The 15,784-nt window shown below is 41.6% G+C and overlaps 2 protein-coding genes across 6 annotated transcripts in view; one reads left to right on the forward strand and one right to left on the reverse strand.

Annotated features, from left to right (window-relative positions):
* The first annotated feature begins 2,532 nt into the window (after nt 1-2,532).
* Nucleotides 2,533-4,726, forward strand: LOC133962262 (insulinoma-associated protein 2). The gene has a single exon (XM_062397791.1). The coding sequence runs from the start codon at nt 2,533-2,535 to the stop codon at nt 4,477-4,479; it is 1,947 nt and encodes a 648-aa protein (XP_062253775.1). The 3' UTR covers nt 4,480-4,726.
* Nucleotides 4,727-5,698: 972 nt separating this feature from the next.
* Nucleotides 5,699-15,784, reverse strand: part of ralgapa1 (Ral GTPase activating protein catalytic subunit alpha 1) — a 72,760-nt gene continuing 62,674 nt past the window's right edge. For 3 of the 5 annotated variants that reach the window (XM_062397866.1, XM_062397869.1, XM_062397868.1), the window contains one exon: nt 5,699-9,288. In XM_062397866.1, the coding sequence (XP_062253850.1) occupies nt 9,143-9,288 (146 nt within the window). In that variant the 3' untranslated portion in view covers nt 5,699-9,142. Of the gene's footprint in view, nt 9,289-10,642; nt 10,755-12,961; nt 12,994-15,784 lie in introns of all 5 variants that reach the window. The other 2 variants (XM_062397865.1, XM_062397867.1) reach the window with 2 other exon arrangements.

Genomic DNA, 15,784 nt, shown 5'->3' on the forward strand with positions numbered 1-15,784 from the left:
GAATTGTCTAAATAATGTAGATGTATATGTCCTTTGCCCAAAGCCAATATTCATGCTTTTGTCACATGTGACTTAACAGTGATTTATTGTGACATGTTATTGTAACTATTTTGCTACTTTGTAAATTTGAGTTGACACCTAGACTAAGAATTTCAGTACTAGCAATGATCTCTGGAATGATCCAGTAGAATCTTGAATCTTGAATCTAGATACACAGCGAGAGAGGGTGAAATGTAAACTTGCTGAAAGTTTAATAACAATATAGAAAAAAAGAAAGACTACTCAGGTAAGTCAAACATGTGAGAATATATATATATATATATATATATATATATATATATATATATATATATATATATATAATAATAATCTAAATTCGGCCTTTTGGTCAAATGATAATTTTTATTGCTTATATAAGTATTTTTTGATTTATTCAGTTTTATATTTTAGATATGTCCATGACATTTCATCTGATGAAAGTGAGCAGAAGCTGTTTACTGTTCCACTCACTGGGCTCAATAAAAGCGGAACCAGGACCAGTATGAGAGAAACAAGAAAACTAAAGATTCAGGAGCCTAATTAGTTTTTATTCTGCGACCCTCCACCACTCATCCCGTTCCGCTCTCTATTCCCCAGGCGGCCCTCGTCCAGCCAGCAGCCCGACCCTCAAGCTCGTTCTCACGCTCACACGCCTTGATTGATTTCCAGGGAGCGACGCCGCCTGGCCAGAGCCGACTGGCCGAGCTATAGAGCGCCTGGCCCGCAAAGGGGCCGGCCGAGCCCCCGGGGGGAGAGGATGGATGGATAGATGAATCTCTCTCCGATCTCTTATCAGCCAGAGCAGCTTCTGGTGGGGGAAGACGGGTGTGAATAGGCCCTGCACGCACGCACACACACACACACACACACACACAAACACACACACTCACACACGCACAGACACACACACACACACACACACACACACACACACACACGCACACGCACGCACACACACACACACACACACGCACACGCACGCACACACGATCAGTGCCCCTGGTCTTCCCACCAACAGCAAGAAAAGAGTGATAATCAGATGTTGAGCAGGACGATCATTAGTGTTTCAACCTGATCTTTATCTGAGGCAACACACAGATCTGATCAGGTGTCAGAGACATGTGCATGTTCCTCTATGTGCTACAGGGACAGAGGCTCATACGGCAGCCGGTTTCTTTGCAAATTCACTAACGAAATCACATGACTGCACTGGGATTTTGTAATTTACGAATCACTATCTCTGAATATGAATGTAATATTCATGTCAACACAATAGTACATTTTGAAAACCTCCCTTTGTTAATAAAGGGCAACTGTTGCCAAACTGTCATAAACTGCATTGCACAGGTGATGTACCAACTATTCATTGAATAGTAAATCTGCAGTGTGGTGGTAGAATAAAAGTAAGGGCACCTTTATCCTTGATCTACCAACTGGGATGAAATTCAGGGGATATATTACATTTTAAATCATAAGCAGTAATAAATAAATTCCATAATGCATTGATCACTTTAGGAAATTAAAACCACTGTTCACATTCTCTTTTGTAAATGCATCTGATCAGGTTTGCATGTATGATGTGAAGGTGACAGAACAACGATTTTAATTATTTCTGCATAAAGTGATAATGATTTGATTGATTGATTGTTTTCTTAGTTTCCCTGTCACACACACAGGGACGTGCGTCCCTTGTGAGTTTGTAGGACACCAAATATAAAGTGGCAGCCTTCGCATCAATTCATTTACAGCTTGGTCTTGGACAAAAAATGATTCTTCCTGTCTTGAGCCTCGCCCGAAAAACCCTATTCTCAATTAGATTTATATACTATTACACTTGAACGAATACAACCATATGTTAATAATTGTTCTCATGCATCTGTGAGTGGCTGAGACTCAGGATACCTCATAATTCCAGACTTATTATTTAACACGAGTGTCACTTGTAGTGACACTCGTGTTTCAGTATTTCAGTGCCTCGGGAAATACAGAGATGACATTTTTTGGGAGTTGAATGGACAAAATACAGAATTTAATCACAGTGATTAGATTAGTTGTTTTAGTCATTGGTTGCTGTGTGGAATGATCTTTGGTTTAATATTTCATTCAAGAAGTGAGTCTGGGTGTTACTGTGTGGGTGCGCGTGTGTTTGTGTACCACAGAACCCTATATAAGAAGGGTTTCACATGAGTTTTTCGAGGTTATGTTCTACAATAAATGGATGTCAATGCGCAGTCCTAATACGGTACGGATAACTGCCCAAACCTGTGTGTTCTCTCCTCTCTCTCTCTCTCTCTCTCTCTCTAACACACACACTCCATCTACTATCTCTCCCTCCCTCTACTCTCCCCCTCTCTTTCTACTCTCTCTCTCTTTCCCTCTCCCTCCCTCGCTCCTTCTCCCTGTCCACTTCAAAGCTTCAGACACTTGACATTGAGCTGAGACCACAGTTGTTGTCCTTGGTGCCACGCGCTGAGCTCCTCTGTGCCCATCATCATGCCTCGAGGATTTCTGGTGAAGAGGACCCGGCGGTGCTCAGCCTCTTACCGGCCCCGACACAACACCACGTCTGTACTACATGACGGCAACGGGAGCAGCAGCAACAACACAGAGGCGACCAGAGTTCCGGCGAAGGAGAACTACGTGTTGAGTGTCTCCCCGTTTGACCGGACAGATGGACTGCTCCCTGTGTTCCACGAGGACCCTGCCGGTGGCAGAGAGGCGTGGAGCCCGCACGTGGAGTCCGCGCTGGAAGCTGAGGCGGACCGGCGCGCGCAGTTACCGGAGACCGAGGAGCAGGTGAGCGAGGTGGACGTTTTAACTCCGGACGGTCCCAATTTCTCCTGCTTCTTCCCGCCTCCTCCACCTCCACGCGACCTGTCGTTACCGGTGTCCTGCAGCGCCGTGAAACCGGTCGGCACGAGGATGCTGGAGCGGCACGAGGACCCAGAGAAGCTGCCGGTTCTCCCCGGCAGGTGCCTGACATCGTCATCCTCCTGCCCGGGATCGGAGTTACCGGAGCTGCCGTTCCTGGTGAGCTCCACACCGGCTTCTATAGAGCGGCTCCTCGCGGGAGGCAGCAGCCGCCTCCACGCGCCACCCTACGGTAACTCTGACCCGAGCATGACTCACGTGCACCTGTTCCCGCCGATGACGTTAATGAACACGGAGCAGCAGCACGCGGAGAGGAAACGCTCGTTACTCGAACCGGATCAGCGCGTGAGACAGAGCAAACAGTGCACCGGTAACCAATCAAAGAAGCCCAAAGTGAACCGGAGGCTGAACTTCGAAGATGAGGTCACGACCTCTCCGGTGCTGGGTCTGCGGATCAAGAAGGAGAGTCCGGAGATGAGGAGGCAGCGGGAGAAGTCGTGCGTGTCCACCGGGAACCATCCGCTCCGGGAGTTCATCTGCCAGCTGTGTAAGGAGGAGTACTCGGACCCGTTCTCCCTCGCGCAACACAAGTGCTCCCGCATCGTGCGCGTGGAGTACCGGTGTCCCGAGTGTGACAAAGTCTTCAGCTGCCCCGCCAACCTGGCCTCTCACCGCCGGTGGCACAAACCGCGTCCGGTGAACAACCAGGGAGCAGAGACCCCCACCAACAACAAGAGCCAGCCGCTAAAGGAGGCGCGCGGGCTCCTCCAGCACGAGCGGCCGCCGGTAGAGATGGAGGGTAAAGAGAACGAGCTGCTGCGCGTCCACGCCAATCAGCACCACCGGGCACCGGACAGCTCCCGAATCAGGCGAGAACAGTCCCTGCTCCTGCTGCGCGCTCGCTCCCGGGACAGCCCCGACGCCGACAGCCTCCCGCCGCCTCCTAACTACGACTCCTCCCCGCCCCGGTACCGGCTCCCGGGGGAGAGTCGCCTGGAGCTGCAGCAGCAGGTGAGAGCGGCGGACAGTCCTCCGCCCAGCCTGCTTCTGCTGAACGGAAACCCAGAGGAGCAGCACCCGCCGTCTCTCTCACACCCGCACTTACCGTTCGTCCAGTCGTTACCGGAGGAGGAGGTGTACGAGTGTCGGTACTGCGGGAAGAAGTTCCGGCGGCAGGCTTACCTCAAGAAACACCTGGCCGCGCACGAGGCGACAGCGCAAGCGTCCCCGCCCCCGTCCGCGTACGGTCAGGCTCGCGACAGCAGCCAGGTGTTCCTGTGTCACCTGTGCGGCGCGCGCTTCCCGTCGGTAGAAATCCGGGACAAGCATCATCTGTGGCACGCGATGAGGGACGAGTTACTGGCGGGAGGAGGAGGAGGGGTGTTCCGCGCGCACCGGGAGGACATCGGCACCGAGGAGTGTGACCAGCAGCAGCAGCAGCAGATCTTCACGTGCAAACACTGTCCGTCCACGTTCTTCAGCTCACCGGGGCTCACGAGACACATCAACAAGTCTCACCCCACCGAGAACCGGCAGGTGATGCTGCTGCAGATGACCGTGAGACCGTAGAGACTCACATCGAAGTGTGGGATCCCCGATTATTGAGCAACATGACGTAAAAGCAGTTGAACTACGTTTTGTGATGATGTCACACGTCGTCCACGGCCGTGACGCCACATAATTAAAGGTAACTGTCCACGGTGCTGAAACTGACCCCAAACCTCTGTCCGTGGTGCTGAAACAATGTCAGAAAACACACGTCAACCAGCAGGATTTTATTACTATTATCAGATATGAAAGAATCTTGTTTTCAATTTCATTGACTAGACATCTGAGCATAATCCTTAAACAATAAAAAAAAAATAAAAGCAGGATTATTATGGCATTTTAAAGTGGAGGGACAAGAACATATCCTTTATCATTAGATCTTTTAGGAAAGAATTCAGGATTTCATTTGTTGTTATAGGGGTTAAAATCAATCACACAATCATGACAGACCTTGTTCTTATTTCTAATCTGTACACTAGATGATGAACTCTCTAATCATCTTCATATTAATCCTGCACTCTATGAAGAATGTTATACGTCTATACTGTTCTCTCCACTCATGAGATGTTTAAACTCATGTTCAGCGTATTTCTGATCTGTACTCACAAAGAGTATGAGCTCTCTTCTCAGCATCTCTGGCATCTACTTATGAGATGTTTAAATTTACGTTCAGCAAATTTCTGTGGCAAAGTAATCAGATTACACTGATGTTTTGCAGCAGCGCATTGGGTTACGTTACTGACCGGTATTATGTGTCTCACAGAGTAAGACTATAATACCTGTATCACATTTAAAAAGTGACCTTTCTTCACCTGCGATCAATGTCCCGACTCTAGTTTGAGGACAATTTCATGTACAGAAATAGAACAGTAGCATAAAAAGAGAAAATAGTCAATCATCTGACCCTGCCTTTTATAGTAAATGTGTCAGTTTACTTCTCAGCTATAAAATATTTTCATACAGAAATGGAACATGTAATGTTAGTACTGCTCGTTAAAATGTCCTGTGTTTAATGATGATAAGTTACTGTTCAGATATCTGCTAAATGCCTTCAAGATGCTAAAAATGTTATTGTAATGCTGAAGAGCCTATAAAGGACTATTTTGATATGTTGAAAGTTGAATGTGAAATCTATTCTTAGCTATTATCAATAAATGGTAACACATGATCAATGCCCGACTGTTTTGAAGTTGAATACACACACACACACAATATATAAATAAATATGACTGTGCAGCAGTTGGGTGGTGCAAGTCTTTTATTGTTAAATTCCATCACTGTACATCCACGCTCTCCGTGTGTCTGGACAGACATCACCCGTTTACATACTACAGGTTTGACAGTAACACATGGCGGAGTATGTATGTGCAAGCGTGCACGTGTGCTGTAACATGGTCAACACAGGCAGTTGGTACTGAACTGGTGTCATGCAGTATGTATAAGTCAGTAGTCACATACAACAGCCTTGTTCCAAAACTGACTTGCGGACAACAGTTGAACCCGTATCAATCGCAGCTTTCACCTTTTTATCTACATCAGGCACACACGTTCCAAACTGTTATTAATGGAGAGAAATGTTATGGCAAAACCAACAGGTAGAAGACATTTTTATCCTCTTCAATGAAGACATCAGATTTGGGCCAGAGAGAATATTTCTATCATAACAACCTGAGTCACAGAGTCTCAGGAGAGCTGATATGAGCTTTTTGATTATGCTGCCAGGCTTTGGCTAACTAAGGTTTTCGTTTTCGTTTGGTTGCAGCTAATCAGGTTTATTTTATTAAAGAAAAAAGGAAAAACATGCACATCCGAGTTTAGTACAGCTGCAGATATTTTCAGATTCATGCCAAACATGAGATCCTCAGGAGTATTTACAATGTGAAAAACTGATTTGAAGTCTGATATGTCCCCGTCGTTCTCAAGGGACGTTGAATCAGCATCAGGACTCTCTGTATTTTACAAAAAAGGAGTGTAAATAACCAGGGTGTTGTGCTGCTATGTGGTTTAGGTGGAGGGGTCAGAGCCTGGGATTGGATCATGTGAACAGGTTCAGGTTGTTAACAGGATGTGACCAAACAAACTGGGACATGTACAGATCAGTCCCGGCGTGCCACTGCTCGATCACTCAACAGACCAACACAACGGGGCTTCAAACCTCAGCAATATCAACTGTAACATACAATAATTTAAAAGGGACGACTTTTAAACTATTCGATCTCAGCTGACTTCCAATATCCACACACAAAGTAACATAAATTTGACCTCAAATTCTTTTTTTTTAAACAGTTTCAACCCCCATAGAGGGGTCACAAAACACTTTTTACAATCCCTTTCTTCTCTACAGAGACACTATGGCTGAAATAATAATAATAAAAATGAAAACAGTAACAGAAAATACAGCTGTGGATACACGTTCTTCAAGCAGTGACATAAAATGCAAAAACATACATCTATATTTTCATATACAGAACTTCATGTACAGGATATGGAAAAACAAAACAAGCCCTCATGTTAATTTAATGGAGGAACATTCAGTCCTAATAAATCCACTAAAACCTAATTTATACAGGGAACGCTTCAACACTTCACCCAATTCTGCTAATCTAACTTGTCAGTTTTTTTAAGTTGAGTGGAATTGAGGGAGTGCTTAAAAAAGAAAATGAAATACATGAAAATATCTATGTAGTGTTAGTTTAAATTTCTGGATTGTGATAACATGCTGATCCCTGAACTGGACCTGGGGACAAGTCTAAATATAAGAGACGACAGAACGATTCTACGTGAGGACACTTCGACACGCTCTCTCTGCTTCCCCTCTTTGGCTGTTTATCTACAGTATCGCTGTATCGCTGTATTGCAGATTTAGATTTTCGTCCTTTTCCGTCCTTAAAATGTCTCAGCAGAAAAACACTGGGCCTCAGTAACTCAAGTCTGAAAGAAGCATAAATACTAATGAACACTTCTCTCACTGATATTTATCAGGTGAGACGTGGCCTTAAATGCCCCAGTTTAATATAATAATTACATGCGATGTTAAAGTTACTCATTTTGGAGAAAGAAATTCATCCATTCATTCAAATTCATTTAATTGTTCTTCAGTCTGGCTGAGGTGTCGAGGTCAGACATATCAACTGTGAAGTATTTGAGCCACGAGATTAACTTTTAATTTCCGAAAGGAGTGCAAACTGGCTTTTAACTACTGATGCATATAATCTAGTGTAGTGTCAACTTGTTTTAAACATATATGTGGTCTGAGGTTAAACCAGGTTTCGACAGCTATTCTCCCAGAACAGTAAAGAGTATACACATAAAGCCTCCTCACTCTGTACATATAGATAATCATATATCTACTATGTATATATATATATCTATATACACACACACATATTATACAAACACACTCACACAAATATATATATATATGTACTTGAACAAGGAAAGAGAAGCTGTGATTCCATTGCATCAGACAACAGAGTGACTAAAAATACAGCAAAATTCTGGTTTGGAGCAAAACACAGTTTACAGTCAATTAAAAAATAAAGATAAAATAAATGTAATGAACGTCAGTGCTTTTCCACATTTTACAGCATGAGCCAGAAATAAATAGCAGGTGTTTGCTGTTTAATGAGCTTTCTCTAGAAAATGCCTTTGTCTTCTTTACAAAGAACAAATAATCACTCCATCCCTGCTACTCTTCTCATAGTAACGCTGTTCTCTCTCCAGTCAGAGAAAGGTTTGTGCCACTTTCAGTCTCTCAGTTCAGAGGAGCTCTGCTGCTGAATGCAAACAGAAAATAGTTTTGGCCAGGGAGCGCTACGTCCACAAGATGTATTTTTAGTTTTTGTTAACAAATGAACAAGGTTCTATTTACAATTTGCGAGGACTGAATAGAAAGCTACCGCTGCCTTTTATATATTTAAGGCCTGATGCTGCACAGAGAACAAAAATAGACTTTTATCTGGCTTTCTCCATGCAACTCTCCACCGTCATCCCTCGTTTCTATTTTCATTTATCAAAACTCATAGTTCTGTCGGTATAGTACAAATATACAAGTTCCCCACAGTAACAACAAAACACAGAGACTGAGGAGACTCTGCTCTTTGTTCATGGGTCAGTACATGTGCTCTCCAAAGACAGTGCTTAATGTGGCACAAATTAGATTTTGCCATCTTTAACATGGCACGGAATATGAAGTAATACTGGCGTGTACAGGCAGCTTGCTGCAGCTCTCGATCAAATGTTGGCGGTTTTTGCGCGGGCAAAGCTGAGAATAAATACAGCAGCTGTGAGCAATTTCAAAATAAGGTTACAGTATAGTGAAGTCCACGAAATATCAACATTGTGTTTTGTTCAGAGTACAACTGTGCGACAGAGCGTTTTGTTCACTCAGGGTCAGTGGCTGATCCGAACAGCCTCATGCTGGAGGTGAGAGGATGAGTCCAAATCTTTTGACACGCGTGGTGTTTCTGTTGTTTTCTGCCTCAACACTGCCCAACATATTTCCTGTTGAAAATTATATATATCCGAATTTAGCCAAGAGAACATTTAACATTTGTGACAGTCTTAACTAATTTAAGTGCAATGATTGACCAAATATTCCTCTTGAATAAACCTTGTAAGGGTAGGAGGTGGAACCCCCCCCGAGTATTTGTTGTTCAGCATTATACAAAGTAGCCTGGATACATCAAGTCTTATTGGCCGATCCAGAGGAGCGTCGCAGCTTCATGGACATGCGGCTCTTGCTAGTCCGAGGAGACATGGGGGACGCTGAGTCGCTCCCGGCCTCCCCAAGAGCCGGACTTTCTCCCCGAAGAATCTCGAGGCAGGAGCCTGGTGAGGAGGAGGTGGAAGGGGGAGGAGAGGTGAAGAAGATGGATTGATGGGGGAATGGAGGGAGAAAGGAGAGGAGGGAGGAGGTAAATAACAGGAGAAAAGGATAATGGGACAAACTGAAAATCACATTATGCCCTATGATGTTCTACTGCGCCAGGCAGCAAAGACTCCAAGACTCCTACAGTGACAAACACAGTGCAGACAGACAGACAGACAGACAGACAGACAGACAGACAGACAGACAGACAGACAGACAGACAGACAGACAGACAGACAGACAGACAGACAGACAGACAGACAGACAGACAGACAGACAGACAGACAGACAGACAGACAGACCATCTACTGTAAAACATTTTTTATAATTTTAATTTAGAATGGTAATGATGCAGAATTTTTCTTTTTCTTGCAAGACCCCTGAGACTGAAAAACTACATGAATAAACCTGCCAACAATTATTATATTAAATTATAGAACACCCTACTTTTGCTAAATATATCTGCAGTGGAGGCAACACATGAAAGCTTAGAAGATTCAAATAACTCACTGTTGATACAACAGTTTTACCGATGACATAATGACTGAGATCTTGAGAATAGAGTCAAAACTAAAAATAATATTACTAGAAAATCTGTAAATTTATGATAATATAGTAAATAATTTAAGGAAATACTTCATCTTTTGGGACCTCAGAACCACATTACCTTTAGAAGCAGGACTCTGAAAAGATTGTGTAAGAGTATTTTTGGAAGATGTTGCCTCTCATACGGAGGAGGAAATGTTTGGTTGTGGTCAAATGCGATTGATCATTCTCAATCTCAATCAAGATTTTGAGACCAGAGGGCAGACGGAGTGGACAGGTTCTCCTTGCTACTTATTTCCTGACATGTTTCCCTTTTTTCCCCACACACTATTCTGACTTTACTTTCATTTGACTTGGTTCTGTAATATTATGACTTAATTCTTATAATATTACGCCTTTCATCTCATTTATGACTTTATTCTCATAATCTTACTACTTTATTCATGTAATATAACAACATCATTCTAAAAATCTCATTACTTATTTGTCTTCAGTATGGCCCTCATACTTCAATGCAGTAACACCATCAGGTTAAATGGTTTATAGACAAATACTTATCCTACATCCCATTCATTTTAAAGGCAAGACCTACATGACTTTACAGCTCCTATTAACCAGTTATGTTAGTCAATTTCTTTTAACTAATGTAAATGCAGCTAGTTAGCATGTTTCATATTGAAATTATGTAGTACTTTAAAGATGAACTGTTGGGAAACTAGACCAGAAAACTAAACTAGGGCCAAGTAGTTTTCTATCTATGAAGCATACCATTCACAGCTAGCATGAAGGACCTTCTGTGTGAGCCCTTTCCCCTTCACCTTGAGCAGGTTAAAGCTGTCTAGTGGTTTAGGGACCATTAGACACATATCACTATGCTCCTCTGGAAAGAGGAGGAAAGGGAGGGGAATATAGAGGAAAGGAAAGCAAGGCACAGATGAGAAGATGAAATAATAGGAAAAGAAAGGAGAGGATGGACAGGAACAAAAAAGAGATGAGACAAAAGCAAGGGAGGTACAAAAATAATGAAATGCCAGAAAGGAGGAGATGTGTAAAAATAGAGAAAGGGAGAAAATGAGCAGGAAATAAAAAGGAAGGAGAGAGATAATGGAGAAGACAGAGGGTGAAAAAGAGCGACAGGATGAAGGAGCAGTTCAGGAGAGCGGAGGAGGGACCGGTGAGAGAGAAAAAAGAAAATGGAAAAAAATTAATCAGAAAAATGATAAGTTGCCACAAACAATGAAAACAATTGACAGAGTGGAAATACAGAAAAGACACCAGACCAACAAAGACACAGCATGCTTCACAACACAAACATATGATGACACAGAGAACCTTTTAAATACATTATTTCTATCTTTCATTTAGTTTATTCTCTGCATTGCAGGACTGATTTCAAGAGCAATGATACATGACAAAACAAGATAATTATGTGTCTGTTTGTGTGTATCTGAGGACTTACATTGCTTACCCATCTTTTATTGTGTGTGTGTATGTGTGTGCGTGTGTGTGCGTGTTTGTGAGCAAGTGTTACAATGCCATATCACCAAAACCAGGAAGAGAGGAGCACACAGAAGGTTAGAGGTCAATGTGATGTTGCAGGTAAACGGAACAAACAGAAGAATTATTGTGTGAGTCATGTTGTTATAAAAAAGGATTTCTCACTCTCACCAGGCCTCTGAGCGTAGTTTGGTATCTGCTTTTATCACAATTTGTCTATTTCTTTCTAAAACTGAAGCTTGAAAAAATGGTTTCCAAGCTTGAAGAAGCTTGAAGAAGAATTTAAACATCTCTAATGTCGGACTCATGAAGCTTTTTAAGCTGTCATTTTTATAATTTATGTTGATGCCTAAATATGTTTCTTTGAGGCCCCTGTAAATATTCTTCAGCTGTGTGCATCATGTAGCTGTTTGTGGCCACTGAGCTTAATGTGAACAGAATACCTCATTGTGATTAACCCGCAAATAACTATCACCCAATTCTGCAGTTCCCCTCAGCTCTGTAAAGCATTTTTACTGTCTTTTAGCGAATTGTGTTGGTTTATAGCCAGAAACTCTGCAGTTGGTTGCGTTCTGGAATCCTTCACGTAGAAATAGAGTTGGTGGAAAAATGCCCCTTGTTGTTTGCAATCTGATAAACAGAGTGATGGTGTCATCTGGTGACGCATGGGAGTACTTTGCTGTATTAAGCACTGAATCTGTTATTCTGTGATAAATGATTGAATTAGGTCTTATTTATTATAGGATTTTGTAAGGTAGCTTATTTAGAGTTTAGCACATATTATTACATAATAATTGTAGTTGTCTTAAGTATAATTTAAACTCATTTCGAATTTACTTTAGCAACAAAAACTGCAATCTTATTATCGAAACTCGTTTAGTGCTTTTTTTTGTGCTTTTTTTCTTGAAAGAAAAAAACATCAGCTCCGGCACCTTTTAGGCCCCGTCAGCATTTTCGAAAGTATTAATTGATTGAAAAACAGCACACATATAAAGTCAGAGACGACCAGCTGATTATACTGGAGCACTAAGAAGCTAAAGCATCAGATACTTGGGAGTTAATAAGAGTCCAAAACAGAGCTAAAGGAAGAGTTGGATTACTCAGGTGAACATAAAAAAGAGTCCAAATAAAAGAGGATCTGTTCAATAGACTTTTTGTCAATATGCTTGTTCTCAGTGGGCTGTGATTGGCTGCGTTCCCTTGTGGGCCCATGCAGTTACATCAATTGAAACGACAATTGAGAACAAGAGCCACAACATTACCTTAATTAACTGAGCAGGAGGGGCACAGGAAAAACATTATATTTTCTTTTTGAAGTTCAATCAAGAGATCGAGCTAAAGTTTAAGCTAAGATTTCATCTTACCAAACTACACTCACAGAGGAGCTGGAAATGACAAGTCCTTTTGAATAGTAAGCGAAGACTGCTATAAACATGCAGACCTGCTTAAAGTGTAGAGGACACAGAGGAAGAAACATACAGAGATAGACACGACGTGGTGGAAGAATCAGAGGACAGTGTAGGTTAGGCTGAAATGTCAGTAGGCAGAGCCAATCAAAACAGGGCACGTCAATCATATGACAAGGCTTACCTTTTAACTATTGGCAAGTGAGACAATACGATCTAAAGGAGGGGGGGAACAAAAGGAAAAAAAAGAAGAAAAAAAGAAACAACCAAAAAAAATGTAAAATGAAAAACACAAAAAAGGAAACAAATTAAAAAAAAACAAAAAACGAATAAAATTAAAATAAAAACAAACAGAGAGAAGATTGTTTGATCATTGTGGTGTTAAGGGAGGGGAACCTGTCATATATATATATAGAGAGAGAGAGAGAGAGAGAGAGAGAGAGAGAGAGAGAGAGAGAGAGAGAGAGAGAGAGAGAGAGAGAGAGAGAGAGAGAGAGAGAGAGAGAGAGAGAGAGAGAGAGAGAGAGAGAGAGAGAGAGAGAGAGAAGGTTGCAGTAATTTGAGCGGGCTATATTTCAGAGCACAGGATTATTGTCATTTCAATTATTTCTGTATTATAAAAAAAATTGATCCTGTGTTCTGAAAAGGTCTTTGGGGCTGAACAACACACCACCACCACCACCCACAGATGTGACACTAGCTTCGACATTAACATTTAGGGAATTAAAAAACTGTATCAGGTTGTGTTGGATGTCATTCAGCCTCAGAGACGGATGATTATTCCCGCAAAATTATTAATATTATTTTGTATCACAACAGCTGGTGTAAGAGCAAGTATGAGTTGGCAAAGAAAAACAAGAGTGATCAATAATAGATATAGACAAACAAACACAGAATCTGAACATTAGCTAGGTTTACACCCAGGGTCTTCTCTGCCAGAGAAATACTGAGGTGCTGTGTCTCAGCGTTTTAAGCTGAATGAGCAATACAAGGCATTTAGCTGACATGTCAGATCGAATGTAGAAACATAGTAAAATACAGCGAGGGAAGCTTGCAACAGGGAGGACCTGGCAATCAACAGTCAGGGTTTGGATCAACATTTGTCATCGCCAAGCTCATCACACAGCTGAATCTGCTGATTGGTTACTTCACTGCACCATGTGCAAGCTGAGCTTAATGCATGTATAAACACATATATTTTGACCAGGGGAATATTATTGTGCATAATACATATTAGGAATATATGACTAATGGAGCCTATTCTACAAACAACTACTGAACTAATAGTAGTTTTGAACATGGCTTGAAGCTGAACAATTTTTTCACTCATTACTGTTTCTGATGAAAACTGGTGGCCAAAGCATTTTTAATATAAAAAACACTGTTCCAAAATGTAGTAGAGAGCTTCCTTTGTTACCATAACTTAACTAACTTAGAGTTAACTGACTTAAGTTAACCAGAGACTTGTCGGACTTGTCCACTTTGTCATATGGATTGCTGCATTTAAACATGATATATCTTAAATTATAGTTTACTGTTTGATATGCTATAAAAGTTCAAGTTCAAAATGAATATCACACTTATGTCAACAAGTTAAAGCTTATGTGGACAATTTCACTTAATCCAGATAAGGGTTGAAAAGGGGCAAACATTTTTGGAAACTTTCCATGGGAAGCTAAGCTCGGGAATTGTGAATATGTTAACACTTTTTTTTGTGCAAAAGTTAGCGTATAATAGGGGACTTAGATGTAGTTGAAAACAGGACTAGGCCAGCCTAGCTCAGCTGGATCCTGGATGCAGCTAGCTGGGAAAATTGTCTGCCAGAAACGTTAACCTCTGACTTTCTGTTGTATTTGAACGTCTTTGTCATTACCTAGCATGTTGATTACTGAAGCCATGTTCATTTTAATATAAAGGTTATTTGTATACAGTAGGCTAACTACAGCAGTGAGAGTAGGATGTATGTGTGTCCACACAAAAATAAACAATCCCCTCGAATACTCGCGCTGTTGGGGTCCATCAAAAAAGCGTGAGTTGGGCGACTTATCGAAAATAAAAGTAAAAGCTGAGCAATAGAAACGTCTATTTAAAAGATGTATGGAATGCAGCACATGCTGTGTTCCTTATCGAAGGATGCAGGTAGGTATTGTAAACCAAATTTACAATAGCTATTTACAATAACATAAATCCGAATTTATGGATTGTGTTTTTTATTTTTCTCTCAACCCGACATGATCAAATGCGTCAAATGAAAGTCCGAAGTCATCTTGACCGAGAAAGCACACTGTATCCATTATGGATTGACAGCGCAAACAGGTACAGTATTTATAGTCCACACGAACAAAATTGTCTAGCTGGCAAGTGGCTAAAGTTAGCAATTCTAGATCTTTCAGCATGATCTTGGTTAAAATAACCCGATTTAATGCAAATTAAATCCAGGAAGAAAGCATTGAGACCTGAAATATTATATATTTGGGGGGGGGGGGGGGGTCATAGGGAAATCAATTATGTTATTCCACATTCATGTTGTTTGTTGTTCAATGAAAGAATCCATTTAAATTCTACTCACAAATGGGGTTTAAAAATTTGTATTTTGCATGCATGTCTGCTTATGACAAAACATTTTTTTTTTATATTTATGTCTGTATATAAGGTAAATACATTCTTTTACATTTCAAGAAAGTTTCCAATTTTGAATATTCCAGAAATTTTCGCCCTACTAGATATCTGACAAAGTACTGGAAATATGCGGAAATACTAAAGCTTGAATATTATTTTTATTTATAAGTCGATCAGATGTTATAAATGTTAGTTTCGTTAACTTGGTTAATTGCCCAGCCCTACTGTTAGTAAAATAAAAGGCGAGAATTGGCCACAGAGTTAACCCGTAGTTTGACTTTCACACATGCACAACACAGCATGAGATCTCTGCAAAGACATGTTCCCATTTTTGCATCTGTCGCGTGTCGACCCTCCACCTGCTCTAGTGAATCCAGCAGGGGATCGC

The sequence above is a fragment of the Platichthys flesus genome, chromosome 10 (genome assembly GCF_949316205.1).
Source record: "Platichthys flesus chromosome 10, fPlaFle2.1, whole genome shotgun sequence".
Taxonomy (NCBI): Eukaryota; Metazoa; Chordata; class Actinopteri; order Pleuronectiformes; family Pleuronectidae; genus Platichthys; species Platichthys flesus.

Bases quoted from the DNA above. Each gene is read 5' to 3' on its own strand.
- LOC133962262 (XM_062397791.1), top strand. From the start codon at position 2,533: ATGCCTCGAGGATTTCTGGTGAAGAGGACCCGGCGGTGCTCAGCCTCT.